General features: G+C 36.7%; 1 protein-coding gene and 1 pseudogene across 1 annotated transcript in view; both read right to left on the reverse strand.

Moving 5' to 3' along the window:
* Positions 1 to 454: 454 nt before the first annotated feature.
* LOC127542177 (uncharacterized) lies at positions 455 to 572 on the reverse strand (annotated as a pseudogene).
* Positions 573 to 2,972: 2,400 nt separating this feature from the next.
* The window catches only part of TMEM156 (transmembrane protein 156), a 45,478-nt gene continuing 26,986 nt past the window's right edge, over positions 2,973 to 21,464 (reverse strand). The window contains exons 6-7 of the mRNA XM_051964977.1: positions 6,362 to 6,474; positions 2,973 to 3,644 (exon numbers count right to left, since the gene is read on the reverse strand). Coding sequence (XP_051820937.1) covers positions 6,371 to 6,474 — 104 coding nt within the window. The 3' untranslated portion in view covers positions 2,973 to 3,644; positions 6,362 to 6,370. The remainder of the gene's footprint in view (positions 3,645 to 6,361; positions 6,475 to 21,464) is intronic.

Consider the following 21,464-nt stretch of genomic DNA (forward strand, 5'->3'; position numbering starts at 1 on the left):
CCTGACAACAACTCAGGGAGGTAGCTATTATCATTATTATTATTATTATTATTATTCCCATTTTATAGATGAGGAAAGTGAGGCAGACAGTTTAAGTGACTTGCTCAGGGTCCCACAGCTACTAAGCATCTGAGGCTATATTGGAACTCATCTTTCTGATGGGCAGCTAGGTGATGCAGTGTAGAGAGTGCCAGGCTTGGAATTAGAAAGACTATATTTTCTGAGTTCAAATCTGTTTCCAAGACATTTACTAAATGGATGAGCCTGGGCAAGTCACCTAACCCCATTTGTATGAAGGTGTTTTGTTACAGTGGAAAGAACCTTGGCTGTGGATACAGAAGCCTTCCATGGAAAATAAAGAACACAATGAATAAAAAACTGAATTTCGATTCGAGAAGACCCACGTCTTCTCTTGGTAGCTGGTTGGACGTGTTCTCTCTCAGTTTCTCCATCTACAAAATGGTCATGTTAGGTGCCCCAGAGTAGATGGCAGTGCCGTGTGTTGTAAAGACCGCGAGGACGTCTTCCATCCTTATCAAGGAGGCTGCTGACTCTCTCTTTTCATACAACCCCACATTGTTCAAAGGCCAAATGTACACCTGCCAAAAAGATTAGTTTATGGAGAACTCACCGGAGTGAGCACTCACAGGGTGGTCAGAAAAAGCGATCCAAGGGCACTCTCAAGGTCTCTCTTAAGAACCTTAGAAGTGATTGTACGACATGGGAGACGCTGGCACAGGACCTCCCAGTGTGGCGTGCCCTCATCAGAGAAGGGGTTGTGTTCTGTGAGAGAAACAGAATTGAATTAGCTCAAAAGAAATGCAAGATGCGCAAAGTTAGAGAGTCCAACCCATGTGTCCATGGGGATTATCTGTGTCTGCCCTGTGGCCAAGCATTCCGAGCTTGGTCCGATCAGCCATAGTTGGACACACTGTAATTGGATTGTAATATAGTGATATCATTTTGGTTCTCTCTGAGAATGGAGGACACCATCCAACCACCGAGCAACTATAAAATAGACATAATAAAAGGACCTATTTCATTGGATGTTTGGGAGGATCAAATGAGCTAATATTCATAAAGTACTTCAATTTATTTTTTTTTTTTTTTTGCTGAGGCAGTTGGGATTAAGTGACTTGCTCAGGATCACACAGCTAGGAAGGGTTAAGTGTCTGAAGCCAGATTTGAACTCGGGTCCTCCTGATTTCAGGGTAACAGTGCTCTGTCCACTGCACCATCTAACTGCCCCTTTTACAATTCTTAAAGCATTTAAGGAAACATTAGCTATTGCTCTTCCTCCTATGTGAGAATGCTTCAGAATACTTGAATTCAGCTCTCATTTCTCCCATATCTTCCCTTCCCCAGACAAATCATCCCCCTGATCCTCACGTGTGGTTTCTCACTCTCTGGTTCGTTCCTTTCTGAACACATACCAGCTTGTGTCTGCCTTTCCTAAAATATGGTTGCCAGAGTTATTCCATAGATATGACCAGGACAGAATACAGCAAGAGGATCACGTCTCATATTCTTGATTCTACGGAGAGATACGGTCTAGCACAGGTTTTGGTTGGTTGGTTTGTCGTGGTGGTGATGGTGACTGTGCCCTATTACAAACTCATATTGAGCTTACAATCCACTTTTTTAAAAAAGCATCTTTTCTCCAGTTACTGGTGTCTCTCTGCGCTTTCCCATATTTTAAAAAAGCATACTGGCTTTTTAAAATCTAAGTAGAAGTACTTTGCACTTTTGCCTCTTAAATTGCATCCTGTTGGGTTTGGCTCACAAGAGAGCCTCTCGTTTTAGATACTGATTATCATTATTCAGTTCATTATCCACCCCTCCCATCCTGGAATCAGCTACAGATTTAACAAGCGGACCTTCTGTGCCTTCATCCAAACTACTGAAGAAATTTGTCACACACAGGAACGAGGACAGATTCTTGGAGCTTTCCACTAGAAAACACCTTCCAAGGGGACATCAGCTCATTAATGGCTGCCAACGGGTCATTCAATGGTTTTGAATCCATCCAACCATTCTATCATCTCATACATAAAAAGAACACTGTAATGTCTGAGCTATTCTGGAGGATCTCTGGATGGTCCTTGGTCTTAGTGGAGAAGTGATGAAGGCAGGATGGCCACCATGAGGCTGGTCAAACATGGGATGTCTCATTTCCAGTCCTTCTCAGCCCTTAATACCTTCATATGATTACATCATTACAGCACACTGAGTATGTGTGAACTAGAGAACCGTTCTATCACCACGCTAAGTACTAAGTATATGTGAACTAGAGAACCATTGTCTGTCCCATCAGTTCCACTGAGTTAACACCTTGTTTCAAGTAGACTTCTCCAGAGTTCCAGCCCTCTACAGAGTATGAGAAAATTTGTAAAATGATATGTTGAAGTCTAAATTGATGATGTCTCCGACATTCCCAAGACTATCAGTCTTGGATCTGTTGATTTTACTTGTGTAACATCTCATATATGGTCCCTTATCTCCTCTGACATTGCCCCTCTTTTAATACAGCCCTTCATCATTCCTTCCCTGGGTTATTGCAATCCCCTGTTAGTGGGTCTGACTGCCTCAATTCTCTTCAAGTCCCAGATAAAATCCCACCTTCTACAGGAAGCCTTTCCTTAATTGTAGTGCCTTCCGTTGATCACTTCCACTCTAACCTGGATATAATCTGTTGGTACATACCATTTGCATGTTGTCCCACCTATTAGTGAGAGCTCCTTGAGAATAGGGATTGTCTTTGTAAACCCAGGACCCATACCACATAGTAGGAGCTTAACAAATGTTTACTGATTGACCAAAATTCAATTCAAAAAGTATTTGTCAATCATTTACTATGTAGCAGAAATGAAGCGACACAACCTGCTCCTGAAAAAGCCATATTGCTTTTAATAATCATAACTTCCTTTTGTATACACCAACAAACTATCCCTTCAGTTTTGAGCACTGCAGGATTTTGCCAGGAATAGAAGTTGAGTCCAGTGTTAAACTATTTTATTTAAATTTATTTTTGGTAGGCATCTTTGGGTTTTTTAAATATCCCCAGTGCCCAAAAGGAATCTAGGCAAATTGATGAGATTTACAAATGCAAATAGATTTACAAATAAACAACAGATGAGTCCATAAATAATTCACCAAGTAGGAACAATTCCATTCCATCAGTCTGCAGAAACCTAAACACAGAAGTAAGCATTTGCATTGCCCTTGAAGACCAACAAATTAGTACCATGGGATCATGGGAAGAAGCAAAGCTCAGAATCATGAATCTTTCTTGAAATGTTATCAGTTAAATCTCTACTTCTTCAAAGTTGAAATCTTCAGGTCATCATCAGCTGGGCTCTGATTAATAAATGAAGATAATAAAAATGCTGTCATCATTCCCTGTATTTCATCAGCTTTTCCACGACTTGGCTCACTGCTGAAATATCTACTCCCTTCTTCCCAAGGATCAAAAGTTTTCCTTTAGATATTTCTTTTCAACCGTTCCGTCAGCTCCTTAATTGCTTTCCTGCATATTCTAAACAAGATAGAATCTATTTGCAAGATCCATATTCTCCAACAAAGAAAAAATACAGGTATTTTCCAGAGCAGCCAGTCTACTCCCTTGATTTCCTCAAAAGGTTAACCTGTGAAAGACAATTATGAGGAAAACATTATTCATGCAAAGCATTTGTTATACACAATTTATTTGGGAATTATAATTAAATATACTTTAGAGATGGATATTTGCTAAGCTTAGACGATGAGTCTAGAGACTTCAATATTGGCATTCACCTCCTGGTTCCTTTTTGTTCAATTTTATTTCACTTGGCTTGGTAATACAAGATCACAAGGCTATAAAAAGCCTCTCCCCTCTCTTTGTTTAATGAAAGGTCTTCAAGATTTTAATAAGAGAGAGCCAGACAATATTCCCAAGGCTTATTCTAATTTCAGCCTTTATGATGGTTAACAAGTAGGTTCACAAGATAGTTTCTTTCCCTGGAAACTTCTGATTTTATTAATTTTGTTCCTTCTTGGTTCCAAAAGAAAAATTTTGAAGTTGGTATTTGGTTTCTCAGATTTCATCAATAAAACCACTCTACCAGAGTCAGAAAGTCCAATCTTTTTTTCCACTGGAGTGAATCCAAAATGTATTTACAAGGTTTGATCCTCTAGAGAAAAGACAGTTTACAAAAGACAAGTCATCTCCTGGGTCCTTTCCAGCTCTAAAACTGCAAACCATTTCATTTGAGCCTAAAGGAATACAAACTATAATGCCTCCCTAGGGCACCATCCAGCCTGCAAATCTCCCAGATTTATTAGTAGGACTTTAATGGAAGTGTCTATATCATTTTTTAAACTAAGGTGACTGAGACAGTTCCAGATTTCCCATTGTTGTCCAAGGCCATATTTGGGAAGCCTGTAGGTCTGCCCTGAAGCAATCATCTGTCTATTGGATTCATAGTCTTGCTCAGGAGTTTCTAAGCCTATGGCAGAACTTTATTTCTGATCTCTGCCAAGATATTTGACTCATCCATCCCCCAAATCTTCCAGATCTCAGGATTTCTTCCTCAAAGGAAGAAAAATTATTCCCCAAGAATAATTCTTTGCCCGCATTTGCTCAGAGTTTTTGTCTTCTTGCACCCAGATATTTAACCTATGGCTGTAGCCATGTTGGTCACATACTGGGTACAAGTCCTTATTGGACAAAGAAATTCTGCTTTTGTGGCTTTTTCCCATGATGTGAGAGTAAGGGGTCTAAGCTCTTCATAATTAAATCCTTTTCACAACTGACCACAACCAATTTCATTCTTCCACAACGAGGGGATGAAAAATCGATTTGCTCATAATCCTAAATAGTAGACTTTCCACCATGAGAGCAAATCACGCTCACCTGGAAGGCCAAAGAGTGCTGAAATTAAAGTATAGCCTTTCTATTTAACAATTGTATTTAGATTTAATGGCAGATCCTTTTAAGCAGTGCACCTAGTACTTTAGAGTATTCAATGCTGTGGGCCTACATAAATCCCTTGCACGTTCAAGCAGCCTATAATCAGCCTATAACTAACTTACTGATATGGGCCATAGATCTGTTCCTTAAGGTTGCTTTCAATTAGGGGAGTAGAGATTCTGCTAGGAAAGCTGCTGACTGCAGCACTGGATACAAATACATGCAGAGTACATTCATCTGGATTTCTAGGCTGGAGAACTTAGTAAATTCTTTTTTAATATTTTGTTTTGTAAAAAAAAAAAGTAAATTAATCTTTAGTGAATATTACATAAATCTTCCTTCCTTCCCCTTTGACAAAAGCAACCATTAGCATGGGGTTTAAAATCTAAAATGATGATGCTTCCAACCAGGGATTACAGTGCCCACAAATAAATTGAAGTCTTTGGGACACATAGAGTTTAACCAATGAAAAGATTAGTTTATCGATCACTCGTGGTACTCTGAAGAAATATTGATTTTGTTTCATGTCACCTAATTCATGTGAAACTGGTTTTCCAAGGTCACTACCTTTTGCCTCCTAACTACATGGCAAACGTAATTTTGAGGAAAGTATAGCTTTGTTTCTCTGCTATAGTGCGACTCAGTTACCAAATTGTGTCTGGAGGTAACCTGGGCTTCTCACAGATTCTAAAAGCTGGAAACATTTTGAGCACTGGACACAGAGCTGTTACTAAGAACCAGGATTCTACTCTTGAGGCACTGAAAATTAAGGGGTATTTGTGATCCATAAAAGCAGCATGCAAGCATCTGAGTGAATACCTAGTTTAACAGAAAAATTAGAAAAACTAGGCAGCTACTAGATTGTTCACTTTTTTTGTTTGTTTTTAATTTTTTTTTGGATTGTCTATTTTTTTTGCCAGATCCTTGTTGATTCCCCTCCCCCCAAAACCATGGTTTATACTATGTTCCCCATCTCTTCTCCTAGGGGAAGATATTGGGCACCTTCTGTACACACACACACACACACACACACACACACACACACACACGATTTATCATAAGTTGATTTGAACTTTAGCACTGCCTGCCCTGCAATTTCTTATGAAACTTGCCCAGGTCTGAAAAAGGTTAGTTATATTTTTGTTACGACGCATGATAGTATTTATAAGAACTAGCTTAATTAAATTTAAGAAAGGTGGTCAACCTTGGATGGGTTTTGTTTGCTTTTTGGTTGCTTTCAAGGAGAAGGGGGCTTAAGAGCCCATTATCTTATATTATAAGCATAGGAAATTGCTATGTGTATGGGGGATAGTGTACCACAGGATAGAATCATAAGTTCTTGAAGTATTACAATACACATGATTTTACCCACTTACTTTAGTAATGTCAAAAAGAAAATGAATATTCACTCACCGTGTAAATTTATCTTTCTGATTCACTGTAGAAACAATGTTCTAGTTCTGATATGGGAGGAAGTCGTTCTTTTGCCCCTGAGAAAGTGGAGGGACTCCTCTGCTTGGCTGCTCCTGGTTTAAAGAAGAAAGCTGTTTCAATTTATATTGGTCATGAGCACTTCAAGTCAAGCAAATAATAACAATGATGATGATGATGAAGATGAGGATGGAGATAATTACAACCATGAGGACTAGGATAATAACAACAATAACATCAGCAACAATAATAGTAATAAAAGCTAGAGCATTTAAGGGAGAATTCTCAGATTTGTCCTTGCCGGTGCAGTTCTAAGTGAACGTATGGAAATTCAGAGCTGTTTCCAGTCATATTTGTCTGAAGGGTTGGTACTGGGTTAGGAAGAGAGCTCTTTGAATTGGCTACAGAGCTAAAACTCCATGGATATACCAAAACATGACCTGCCCTTCTGAGGTTCCTCTTTCTATCTTCGAAACACTGGAGCTGCATCCAGTAGAGTGAGTTGGGTAAATGGCAGAAGCCTCATCCCTTAAGTGGGACCATATAGCCCAGACCATGTCCTCTCTAGGCAAATTTCTGCTTCTCTCTTCTTGTGTTTTCTTCCTAAACTAGGAGACTGAGTCACAGTGGTGAGACAGGCAGAGGGAAGAGAGGGAAAAGAACAAGCAGTAGTAAGTGTGGCAGTACTACATTAAGCACTTTACAAATATTACTCATCAGATCCTCACAACAATCCTGAGAGACAAGAGCTATTATTGTTCCCATTTAATAGTTGCAGAAACTAAGACCAACTGACTTGCCCAGAACAACTCGGCTGGTAAGTGTCTGAGGCTGGAATTTGAACTCAGACCTTCCTGACTCCAGTTCCAGAGCTCTGTCCACTGTTCCACCTAGCTTCTTGGGATGAGTCCAAGTGGATTATGGGTTTTAGGAGGTCAGAGAAATAGTTTCTACAATGTCCACTGGAATAGCCAGTGGTATATTGGTACCGATGAAAGAGAGCTGAAGAGACAGTAATCATCAGAAAAGATTACTCTTGATCATGCTTGGTCATTGGTCAGACTGTGCTCAGTAGGGATGAAATGTGAGATGGATAATTAGCAGAAATGCCCAACTGATTTGTCTTGATGAAGACTACAACCAAATGAATATATGAAAGCATATTTTTGCTCTTTATTTTTCTTGCTTTTATGCAACAAGGCTAATGTGGAAATGTTTTGTAGGATTTCATATGTATGATGAGCATATTTCTTGCCTTTTCCATTGGTAGGGATAGATTAAAGGCAGGATGAGAGAGAATTTGGAACTGAAAATACTTTTTATTTAACAAAATCCAAAAAAATAAAATGAATAACAAATATATATATATATGATGTTCTTCCTTAGGCCTTAGTTAAACTCATACAAAAGAACTTGTGGTAGGTAATGCACCAATAGGATTGGGGGCATCAGAACATTATGGAAATAATGCTGTTTTGGGATACAAAGGATTTATGGCTAATATTCTACCTCTGTCATTTACCTGTCTTCACTTGGGCAACCCATTTAATCTCTCTCAGCCTCAGTTTCCACATCTACAAAAATAAAAGGACTATACTATGTGAGCTTTAAGGTCTAATCTAGCTCAAAATGTATGTTCCCATAATCCTAAAATTCTATTATCCCTTTCCTTGTAAAGGCATTCAGTGATCATTTTTCAAGATATCTAAAAGAGGGAAGATCCTTCCTAAATAGAAAAGGTACCAGACAGTATTAACATACAAAAAAAGAGACCAAGTGGTATATGTCATTGGTAACAACTGACACGGATACCTATTTTCTTATCTTTGATAATTTGTAATCATATAATATAATTATATTACCTTTAATATATTAGTATTACATTTTTAATATAACATATTACTTCTAATATAATACATTACCTTTAGCAAATGGCTCTTTATCAATGTCAAGCCAAGCATGATATAGGGAGATACCTGGTTGCTAAAGATATTTCTCTACCATTACAGAGAATAGCCAATGTGAAGTTCAAATGGAAGAATCTCCTTTAGGTGATGAGGTTTTACTGATGCTTATGTTCGTAGAGGACATTGTGCTGATTGCATTGAGTCCCAGAATACTTCAGGGCTTCTTCAGTGAGACTGAGACCATTCAAAAAGGAATCAACTTGACGAAAAGAATTCAGTTGAATGACAAAATATTTAATCCAGATTGTAAAGTGCAGCTGGATGTAGCCCAATACATTGTATGATGTCATTAGTACCCATAAATAAACAATGAGCTGGGTCAAAACATTGAATAAGAAAGAAAGCACATTGATAACATTTTGGAAACTGCTTGGCTTTTTTCAAGAATTCCAAAATAGCTTTTGCTACTAGAGTTTGTCATTTAAATTCAATAATCAACCTCCCAGAAATATTCCATGATTACAAAATTTGAAATACTACAGTCTCAGAAGAATTAAACTTTCAGGTGAATCCAAAGGGCATTGGAAAAACATGTGGTTGGTATAACTGGTTCTTTGTAGTAGCAAAGATCTCTCATAAGAAGCATTCTCGACTTCCGGTTAAGATGGCGGAGAGGAGGCTCACAGTTGCATAAGCTCCGCGCTTTCTCTCACTATCCACTTCATTACAAGCCTCTGAATCAATGCTTGACTGAAAAAAAACCCACAAATAGTTACCAAGAGAAGCCATCCTTGAGATCCACCAAGAAAGGTCTGTCTTTACTGGAGGGCTGGGGCGGTTTTAGATCGGGCGCAGGCTGAGGGCAGCGGCAGTGAGAGCACGGGAGCAGACTGGAGAGGGGGTGGGGAGTGATCGTAGCCGTCTCTGCGGGGAGAGCTTCGCTACAGGTTTGGAACCTGCAGCAAGTCAACAGCCCAGCAGAGAAGCTAAAAACACCGGGGCTGAAGAACACAACCGCAAACAGCTGGAGTCTCTCAGGACCTGGCCGCCCCCCCCTTCCCCCCCCTCAGTGACTCAGCACGCTCTGGGATCTCAGAGCGCAGGCGCAGCACAGTCCTGCTAGTGCCTCACTGCTGCCCCCTGCAGTCTGTAGAGGAAGCTCGATAACACACCCAGCCCCCCCCCAAAGAAAGACTCCAGTTTTTTCTGTTTTTCTTTGGTAGTTTGTCTCTGATTAATAGACAGAATGAGCAAGAAGCTGAAGAGGACTTTAACCCTTGACAGCTTCTACACAGATAGAGAGCAGACTCTAAATCCTGAGGAGACTAAAAACAGGCAGTCCCCAGGTGATTCCCCAAAGGAGGAGATTGTCTGTTCCTCAGCACAGATGAACCTCATAGAAGTGATTAAAAAGGCTCTCACAAGGGAGCTAGAAGAAAAATGGGAAAAGAGTCTGGAGAAGTCAGTTAAAGAGAGAGTGGATAAAGAAGTAAAATCCTTGAAAAATAGGATTAGTGAACTGGAAACAGAAAACAGCTCTCTAAAAAACAAAATTGGCGAAATGGAAAAAAATTCCACAGAACAAAAGAACTCAATTGGACAATTAGAAAAAGATTTTAAAAAAGTGAGTGAAGAGAATACTTCACTGAAAATCAGAATTGAACAAGTGGAATTGAATGACTCGAGGAGACAAGAAGAATCAGTCAAGCAAATCCAAAAAAATCAAACAATGGAGAAAAATGTGAAATACCTTCTGGGGAAGACAACAGACCTGGAAAACAGATCCAGGAGAGACAATCTGAGAATCATTGGACTCCCAGAAAAACATGATGAAAAAAAGAGCCTGGACACTGTCTTCCAGGAAATCATCAAAGAGAACTGCCCAAAAGTCATAGGAACAGAGGAAAAAATAAACATTGAAAGGATTCATCGATCACCCACTGAAAGGGATCCTAAAATCAAAACACCAAGGAATATAGTGGCCAAATGCCAGAACCCTCAGATGAAAGAAAAAATATTGCAAGCGGCTAGAAAAACCCAATTCAAGTATCAAGGAGCCATAATAAGGATCACCCAGGATCTGGCAGCATCCACATTAAAAGATCGAAGGGCCTGGAATATGATATTCCGAAAGGCTAAGGAACTTGGTATGCAACCAAAAATAACTTACCCAGCGAGAATGAGCATCTTTTTCCAGGGAAGAAGATGGACATTCAACGAAGTAAGCGAATTTCATCTATTTCTGATGAAAAAACCAGAACTTAACAAAAAGTTTGATCTACAAATATAGAACTCAAGAGAAATCTAAAAAGGTAAAGATTAATCTTGGGAACTATATTTTGACTATATAGATGTATAAAGAATACATGTATACCTTGTTCTAGAAATTGATGTGGAAAGGACATTGTACCAGAAAAAGGGTAAAGTGGGGGTAGTACATCTCATGAAGAGGCCTAGGAAACCTATTATATCTGAGAGAAAGAATGGAGGGGGATGAATATAGTGGGTATCTTACTGCCTTCAGAATTGGCTTTAAGTGAAAAATCTTAAGACATATTCAATCTATGGTGAAACTTCTCCCATCTCATTGAAAAGTGAGAAGGGAAAAGTGGAAAGGGAAGGAATAAGCTAAGCGGAAGGGAATACGGGAACTGGGAGGGAAAGGGGTAAGATAGGGGGAGGAACTCTAAGGCGGGGGGAGGGACACTAAAAAGGGAGGGCTGTGAGAAGCAAGGGGTGCTCACAAGCTTAATACTTGGAAGGGGGGGAAGGGGAAAGAAGGGAGGAAAGCATAAACCGGGGTTAACAAGATGGCAAGTAATACAGAATTGGTCATTCTAACCATAAATGTGAACGGGGTAAACTCCCCCATAAAGAGGAAGCGGTTAGCAGAATGGATTAAAAGCCAGAATCCTACAATATGTTGTTTACAGGAAACACACCTGAAGCGGGGAGATACATGCAGGTTAAAGGTAAAAGGTTGGAGCAAAATCTACTATGCTTCAGGTGAAGTCAAAAAAGCAGGGGTAGCCATCCTGATCTCAGATCAAGCTAAAGCAAAAATTGACCTAATTAAAAGAGATAAGGAAGGACACTATATCTTGCTAAAGGGTAGCATGGATAATGAAGCACTATCTATATTAAACATATATGCACCAAGTGGGGTAGCATCTAAATTCTTAAAAGAGAAACTAAGAGAGCTGCAAGAAGAAATAGACAGTAAAACTATAATAGTGGGAGATCTTAACCTTGCACTCTCAGAATTAGATAAATCAAACCAGAAAATAAATAAGAAAGAAGTCAAAGAGGTAAACAGAATACTAGAAAAGCTAGATATGATAGATCTCTGGAGAAAATGTAATGGAGACAGAAAGGAATACACTTTCTTTTCAGCAGTTCATGGAACCTATACAAAAATTGACCATATATTAGGACATAAAAACCTCAAACTCAAATGTAGTAAGGCAGAAATAGTAAATGCATCCTTTTCAGACCACGATGCAATGAAAATTACATTCAACAAAAAAGCAGGGGGAAGTAGACCAAAAAATAATTGGAAACTAAATAATCTCATACTAAAGAATGATTGGGTAAAACAGCAAATCATAGACATAATTAATAACTTCACCCAAGAAAACGATAATAATGAGACATCATACCAAAATGTATGGGATGCAGCCAAAGCGGTAATAAGGGGAAATTTCATATCTCTAGAGGCCTATTTGTATAAAATAGAGAAAGAGAAGGTCAATGAATTGGGTTTGCAATTAAAAATGCTAGAAAAGGAACAAATTAAAAACCCCCAGTCAAACACTAAACTTGAAATTCTAAAAGTAAAAGGTGAGATCAATAAAATTGAAAGTAAAAAAACTATTGAATTGATTAATAAAACTAAGAGTTGGTTCTATGAAAAAACCAACAAAATAGACAAACCCTTAGTAAATCTGATTAAAAAAAGGAAAGAGGAAAATCAAATTGTTAGTCTTAAAAATGAAAAGGGAGAACTCACCACTAACGAAGAGGAAATTAGAGCAATAATTAGGAGTTACTTTGCCCAACTTTATGCCAATAAATTCGACAACTTAAATGAAATAGAAAAATACCTCCAAAAATACAGCTTGCCCAAACTAACAGAGGAAGAAGTAAATATCCTAAACAGTCCCATCTCAGAAAAAGAAATAGAACAAACTATCAATCAACTCCCTAAGAAAAAATCCCCAGGACCAGATGGATTTACATGTGAATTCTACCAAACATTTAAAGAACAATTAACTCCAATGTTATATAAACTATTTGAAAAAATAGGGATTGAAGGAGTCCTACCAAACTCCTTTTATGACACAGATATGGTACTGATACCTAAACCAGGTAGGCTGAAAACAGAGAAAGAAAATTATAGACCAATCTCCCTAATGAATATTGATGCTAAAATCTTAAATAAAATATTAGCAAAAAGATTACAGAAAATTGTCACCAGGATAATACACTATGACCAAGTAGGATTTATACCAGGAATGCAGGGCTGGTTCAATATTAGGAAAACTATTAGCATAATTGACTATATCAATAACCAAACAAACAAAAACCACATGATCATCTCAATAGATGCAGAAAAAGCATTTGATAAAATCCAACATCCATTCCTAATAAAAACACTTGAGAGCATAGGAATAAATGGACTTTTCCTTAAAATAGTCAGGAGCATATATTTAAAACCATCAGTAAGCATCATATGCAATGGGGAAAAACTGGAACCTTTCCCAGTAAGATCTGGAGTGAAGCAAGGTTGCCCACTATCACCATTATTATTTAATATCGTATTAGAAACACTAGCCTCGGCAATAAGAGTCGAGAAAGATATAAAAGGAATTAGAGTAGGCAATGAGGAAACCAAACTATCACTCTTTGCAGATGATATGATGGTATACCTAGAGAACCCCAGAGATTCTACCAAAAAGCTATTGGAAATAATTCATAATTTTAGCAAAGTAGCTGGCTACAAAATAAATCCCCATAAATCCTCAGCATTTCTAAACATCACCAACAAAACCCAACAGCAAGAGATACAAAGAGAAATTCCATTCAGAATAACTGTTGATACCATAAAATATTTGGGAATCTATCTACCAAAGGAAAGTCAGGAATTATATGAGCAAAATTATAAAAAAGTCTCCACACAAATAAAGTCAGACTTAAATAATTGGAAAAATATTAAGTGCTCCTGGATCGGCCGAGCGAACATAATAAAGATGACAATACTCCCTAAACTAATCTATTTATTTAGTGCTATACCAATCAGACTTCCAAGAAAATATTTTATTGATCTAGAAAAAATAACAACAAAATTCATATGGAACAATAAAAAGTCGAGAATCTCAAGGGAACTAATGAAAAAAAAATCAAATGAAGGTGGCCTAGCTGTACCTGATCTAAAATTATATTATAAAGCAGCAGTCACCAAAACCATTTGGTATTGGCTAAGAAATAGATTAGTGGATCAGTGGAAAAGGCTAGGCTCACAAGACAGAATAGTCAATTATAGCAATCTAGTGTTTGACAAACCCAAAGCCCCTAACTTCTGGGAAAAGAATTCATTATTTGATAAAAACTGCTGGGATAATTGGAAATTAGTATGGCAGAAATTAGGCATGGACCCACACTTAACACCATATACCAAGATAAGATCAAAATGGGTCTATGACCTAGGCATAAAGAACGAGACTATAAATAAATTAGAGGAACATAGAATAGTTTATCTCTCAGACTTGTGGAGGAGAAAGAAATTTGTGACCAAAGATGAACTAGAGACCATTACTGATCACAGAATAGAAAATTTCGATTACATCAAATTAAAAAGCCTTTGTACAAATAAAACTAATGCAAACAAGATTAGAAGGGAAGCAACAAACTGGGAAAACATTTTCACAGTTAAAGGTTCTGATAAAGGCCTCATTTCCAAAATATATAGAGAACTGACTCAAATTTATAAGAAATCAAGCCATTCTCCAATTGATAAATGGTCAAAGGATATGAACAGACAATTTTCAGAGGATGAGATTGAAACTATTACCACTCATATGAAAGAGTGTTCCAAATCATTATTGATCAGAGAAATGCAAATTAAGACAACTCTGAGATACCACTACACACCTGTCAGATTGGCTAAGATGACAGGAAAAAATAATGATGAATGTTGGAGGGGATGCGGGAAAACTGGGACACTAATGCATTGTTGGTGGAGTTGTGAACGAATCCAACCATTCTGGAGAGCAATCTGGAATTATGCCCAAAAAATTATCAAAATGTGCATATCCTTTGATCCAGCAGTGTTTCTATTGGGCTTATATCCCAAAGAAATACTAAAGAAGGGAAAGGGACCTGTATGTGCCAAAATGTTTGTAGCAGCCCTGTTTGTAGTGGCTAGAAACTGGAAAATGAATGGATGCCCATCAATTGGAGAATGGCTGGGTAAATTGTGGTATATGAATGTTATGGAATATTATTGTTCTGTAAGAAATGACCAGCAGGATGAATACAGAGAGGCTTGGAGAGACTTACATGAACTGATGCTAAGTGAAATGAGCAGAACCAGGAGATCATTATACACTTCGACAACGATATTGTATGAGGACATATTTTGATGGAAGTGGATTTCTTTGACAAAGAGACCTGAGTTTCAATTGATAAATGACAGACAAAAGCAGCTACACCCAAAGAAAGAACACTGGGAAACGAATGTGAACTATCTGCATTTTTGTTTTTCTTCCCGGATTATTTATACCTTCTGAATCCAATTCTCCCTACGCAACAAGAGAACTGTTCGGTTCTGCAAACATATATTGTATCTAGGATATACTGCAACATATCCAACATATAAAGGACTGCTTGCCATCTAGGGGAGGGGGTGGAGGGTGGGAGGGGAAAAAAAAATCGGAACAGAAATGAGTGTCAATATAATGTAATTATTAAATAAAAAATTAAAAAAAAAAAAAAAAAAAAAGAAGCATTCTCAAAGACAATTCTACAAATGTAAAGTACTAGTAGTAGGAGCGGTAGAATTAAAGTATAGCAAGACAGAAAGTTTGGTTCAAAAAAACTAAAAGATAATTAAACACTAGAACAAACTACTAAATAAGTGAGATTTCAACATCTCTATCTGTAGATGTTTAAAAATAGGGGGAAAAAACACTTTTGGAAGGTTTAAATCATTTGCTACCAGCTGGATAATGCATAGTCTGCTGGACCAGAAATCAAGATGTGAAATCCTGCCACCAGACTTTGACTAGCTGTATAATCCTTAATCTTTGTCTACCTCAGTTTCCTTATCTGTAAAATGGGGTTAATAGCAGTACCTACCTCCCAAGGATTAGAAGGACCAAATGAGATGTTTATAAAGTACTTTGCAAGCCTTAATGTCTATGAAAATGCTAGCTATTATTATTATATAGGCTTAAAGTGCTTTGGAAAGTGATAATGTATAAGACAATTATCACTTACTCTTATTTAGTGACATTTACAAGTAGCAGAAGAATACCTGGGAGAAAAGTGGCACCTGTCAAAACCAAGGCTAACCCTCAATTCTGACTATGAACTATTGTTCATACACAGAAACAATCAAAAGATACTCTGATTTGCCTTTAGGTTTAGGTTTTTTTTTTACATTATTTTCAGTGTCTCTCAAGAGAAAAGGAATATTCTATTCTGGGAGCTGCAGCAATGCTACATGATATAATAATATTCAAAACTCTGCAGAACTTGACAAAAAGCAAAATATGAGCTGTCTTTCTAATTCTTTTCTTGAAAATATGTGAGATAAGCAGATTTCTTCTAAAAGTCTAAAATGATAAGTTTCCCTCTAAAAATTGCTTTTAAAAAAATCCTTATCCTGCAATGCTATTAATTCTCTACCACTAATACAATATATCTCTCTTTGGGCTAGAGAAACGGTCAAGAATATTCAAGGACTTCACATAGAAATGGTCAAATTTTTCTTTGAATTTCTTAGAGGGCTCAAAAGAACTAGTGGGGAAAAAAGGAACCATTTCAGGCACCGTCTTGATTGCCCTGACCGAATTTAGCTGACAAAATGGTTTTCTCAACAATAAAGCCTTTGATTAAAAATAAGGTTTCATTCCCATTATATTCTCAGATAAAACTCTAGTCACTGTCACTGGGAAGAGTTTTATTTTCTCTCTGTTTCATTCTGTTTATGGAGTTCGCTTTCTAAAAGAGAAAGGGGAGAAATTGAAATTCATGGCATCTGGTCTTTTGGTTCCTAGTTCAATTCATCATATAATATTCTCATGTCCAATGAGTAAATTTTCCTCTCTTTTCCCCCCATCTTGTTCTTAAACATTTAGGAGTTAGAGAAAAGGAAATACAATCACTGCAGCAATATTAAATTCCTCTATGTGAACTTCTCACCTCTATTACTGATGATTAACTTTTGTTTTTTCTGATTTGGGAATTTAAGAAGAGATTACTTAAACCTAATAGAAAAGAGTTCAAGGTCATTTTCTCTGTCCTCTCTCTCTCTTCAACTTTCTAACCTGTAAAATGTAGATAATAATATCTGTTAGATCTCCTTGACTGAAAAGATCATCTACGTAAAATCCAAACCCTTCATTTTACACTTGAAGACATTTAAAGATTTGCTGAAGTTATCCCAACAGTATGTAATAGAATCAGATTTGAACGAAGATCAGTTTTCCAAGGTCATTCAAGCTATGTAGTTGTTGTGATACCAATATAACATAATACATATACATATAGAGAGAGTGCATTATATGGTTAAAATTTTTCATTAGGTCTTTTTTGGCCCTCTGGATTCTTCTGCTTATTATTTAACCTTTTTTGTCTTTTCCCTACTTGCTTGGGTTAGAATGAGGTAGGAGTGAGACGTAGGGCAAGAAGGAGCATCATGAAAGTCAATAAGAAATTCTTGGAAGATTCTCAAGTATTTAATTTGCATCCTTTCCAAAAGTGATGGTGCTCCAGTTAACTTCACAAATTTCTTTGGTCAAGGGTAATATATTCAAGACTTCTTTGGAAACTAAAACTGATTTTTTAAAAAATCATTCTGCTGAAAGTCTTTGTTCTAGAGCCAACTTTCAACATAGGTACTTTCCATTTCATAGCAACCATTCTCTCTCAAATCTTAACATCTTCCTGATTGACGTGAGCATTCAGCTGAGCCACAGCAAAATGAATGCATAATTCTGACCTTTTCATTCAACTCCAACAGCCATTCCATGGCAAGTGGCACTTTGTGGGCAAAAGAACAGATTATGGAATCACAGGACAGATTTCTATCAACTGAGTTGCCAATGCAAATTCACCACCTATCTTTCCCAAAGCTCCATCTGTCCTGTGACCAATGATCCTAAACCTATCCATCTGTTCCAAGTCTAAATTGTGTAGAAATTAAATGAGAATAAAAAATATTTGACTTTCATTTGTTTGTCTCACTTGGAAGACTAACTGTGACTAACGGCTTTCCTTGGACAACTTATCCAGTGGAAACATCTGTAGCAGTCAGTAGGCCGAACCAATGGTTAAGCTACTGCTAAATTCCCATTTAAAACATCTTCTTTCGTGAAGTAATGAAATTAATGAATTGATCACACTTTTCACTATTTCTCTGCTTTTGGATAGGTATCACGAACAAAGACAAATTATAGGAAAGTCCTGAAAGATTTGTCATTTTTTCCTGCTCTCTATTTCCCTTTGCCAATGGCACAGTAGGATATGGTGATCAAATAAAATAGTGTACATTCTTCCAATATATATAAAGTTCAATTAGCAGCTATATTTGTCATCAGTTCTGTAGTTACCTACTACTCATTAAAGTCAAAGTCCTTTAAAAAAAGGAAAACTCTCCACTCTCTCTTTTTGAAATCTACTCTTACAAAAGCAGATGGCTATAACTTTGACTGTTTGATATATGTGAATCTGAATTATAAGAGTCATAAATATTATAGTTAAGCAAGTGAAAAATTAAATTTTCATGTTGCCTGCTTGTAGGACATCTGGCATCAGTAATTTGTCTTCCCTCCTGCAGGAAATTGAAACCTGTTCCATCCCTGTTTTTAAATTGCCACAAGTATATTACAAATGCTAACCTTAAACTGGTACTCTTAATTTTGGCTCCAGATAATGGCAACTCTAAATTACTGGGTGATCCACTTCTTCATGACATGTAGTGATTCTATTTCTCATTGAAATTTAGTTGCCTTTGCTATAGCTCACTCCCATATTTATGGCATAAGACAACTCATCTAGGGCTATTTCTAATTCTTCGTAGCTAGGATTCATGTTGCCAAGCATCAACCTTTCCAAAGAAAACTAGATCACCTATTTCCAGAATCACGTGGATGAGAACAAGCTAGTGCTTTTTGGTCTAAATTCTATAACAGGGATAGGTGATCTATTACCAGTACCACCTAATTTTCAGCCAGAAGTACTTCTTGGGTTTTGTTGGTTTTTTGTTTTGTTTTGTTTTGTTTTTTGTTTTTTGTCTCCTTCCCCTTTCTAGCTCTCCTCTAGTTCTCTTCTAAGAAGCTCTAGCTTGTTCTCATGCATTTCTTTTGGCTAAATACATGTAAACACTGGAACTTTATCAATGTGGAAGTGACAAATGTGGAGATTATAAATATAATCTTCTCTCTCCCCTCCACTTCATTCCTCCTACAAATGTTGAACTTTTTAGTTTAAAAGCATATATTATCCACAATAACCACACTTAGGAGGTAGATGGTGCAGGCATTATTGCTTCATTTTAAAGATGACAGAATTGGAAATCAGAAAGTTTATGTGATTTGCTGAGCAGCTGTAAAATTAACTGACCATGAACTCAAGATTTCTGGCTCTAAATCCAGTAGTTCTGGTATCAATTACCTAACTACATAAAACTTATATGATGCCTTAAAATGAGCTAGTGATTCTACTAATTCTCAAGATTTTCTTTCTCTTTTAAATGACTATTCTAAAGAAATAGAGTATTATAAAAAAATAGAAGCAAAATAAGTGTATTGGGTAGATTAATAAGATTTAATTTTTGATTTTTTTATTGTCAGTGTCTGGTCATATAGTCGATGCTTAACAATGGATCAAATTAGGTGCCCGTTAAGAATTTGCAAATTAAGTTCAGTATTTCTTTACACATTTTTGTTATTTCATCAATTTAATTTTTAAATTTTCCTTATTTTTTAGTTCCCATGTGAATTTTGTTTGTCCTAGGCTAAATTCACTAGCATAATTTCAAAACATAAATCAAACCTAAAGAGTTAGATTCAGAAATAAATGTGGTAGATTTCTGGAGCTAAATTCCCAAATTGCTTTTTTTTTTTTTTTTGTCACATGAGAAAGTGTTCTCTCCCCCATCAAATGGGCTAGAGTGCTTTGGTTTTATCTGCCTTTTATCACACAAACTTGTATTAAACTTATGTGTGTGCATTTTGCATCCTGTTCAGTAGAATGTAAATTTGTGGAAGGCAGGGAACATGCTATTTTTGACCTTTTGTTTCCTCAGCACCTATCATAATGTCATACAGATTACAAGCACTTAAAATATATTTTACTTAAATTGACAGAGTAATACTATCGTGACACCATTTATCATTTGTACTTTAATTCAGCTGAATTACTGAATACTTACTTAAACATGTCAATAGAGTTAAGATGTCATTGATGTTTATTTCTTCTCTGAAGATAGGAGAATCCAGCCACACTTTCTAATCCTGTGACCTCCTACACATGTGCTCTTATAAATCCTTTATGAAAGAATTATCTAATAATAGACTGGAGACCTTCTTCTGGGGTTTTTGAACATCCTTTGTTTACTAATGCATTTCTCAGGCCCTCTTTCTCTTATTTCTTGTTTTTGCTACATTGCTGCCATTATTCCTTTTCTGATAATATATTCTTTTTTTAAAAAAAATTGGTAATATTTTATTTTCTCCAATACAAGCAAGGATAATTGTCAATATTCATGTTTGAAAAACCTCATATTCCAAATTTTTCTTCCTTTCTCTCCTCTTCCCCCTCCCCTAGACAGCAAGCAAACCAATATGTTAAATATGTGTGATTCTTCTAAACATATTTCCATATTCATCATGCTGTGCAAGAAAAATCGGAACAAAAGGAAAAAACCATGAGAAAGAAAAGAAAAACAAGTAAGCAAACAACAATAACAAAAAAGATGAAAATACTATGCTTTGATCCACATTCAGTCTCCATAGTTCTCTCTCTGGAGGCAAATGTCATTTTCCATCCCAAGTCTATTGGAATTGCCTTGAATCACCTCATTGTTGAAAAGAACCAAGGCTATTAATCACAATTGATAATCACCTAATCTTGTTGTTGCTGTGAACAATGTTATCTTTGTTCTGCTCACTTCACTTAGCTTCAGTTCATATAAATCTTTCCAGGCTTTTCTGAAATCAGACTGCTCATCATTTATTGTAAAACAATAATATCATAACATACATATACATAACTTATTCGATCATTCCCCAACTGATGGGCATCCACTCAGTTTCCACTTCCTTGCTATTACAAAAAGGGCTGCTACAAACATTTTTCCACATGTGGGTCTTTTTCTCTTTTCTATGATGATATGATCATAATCATGATCACTTTTCAAATGATATCTTTTGGACTACTTCTTCCATGAGTTATCATTGATAATATGCTGTAATTTGTAGCCTAGTTTACTTCAGGTGGTGAAGAATTCCATAAAGTCATCTTTCTTAATGAGTTTGGACACACAATGCAGCTCCCAATGAATCCCATTTATTTGCTTTTCCAAAGAGAACTTGTGACTTACCTCATGATTTATTTTCATCTTTATTTCTTCTGGATTCATTTATGGTAAAAATATCCAATTTGATATAGTTCAGTAGTATGCTACCTTATTGATCAAAAGATCAGAGATTTAGAGCTGTAAGGCACTTTATAAACCTTCTAGACTAAATTCCTCATTTTACAGAGGAGAAACAAAAATGAACAAATGTTAAGTGACTTGTCCAAGATTTTAAGAGTTTGAAAAGGGAATTAAGCCCAAGGTCCTGACTCCAAGTCTGGAATTCTATTTATTGTGTCAGGCAGTATCTCCCACTTAGGGTATCCTTTTCTATTACTCAACTACTATCACTGAAAACTGTGGAAACGAAAGAAGA

Source organism: Antechinus flavipes, chromosome 6 (genome assembly GCF_016432865.1).
Source record: "Antechinus flavipes isolate AdamAnt ecotype Samford, QLD, Australia chromosome 6, AdamAnt_v2, whole genome shotgun sequence".
Lineage (NCBI taxonomy): Eukaryota > Metazoa > Chordata > Mammalia > Dasyuromorphia > Dasyuridae > Antechinus > Antechinus flavipes.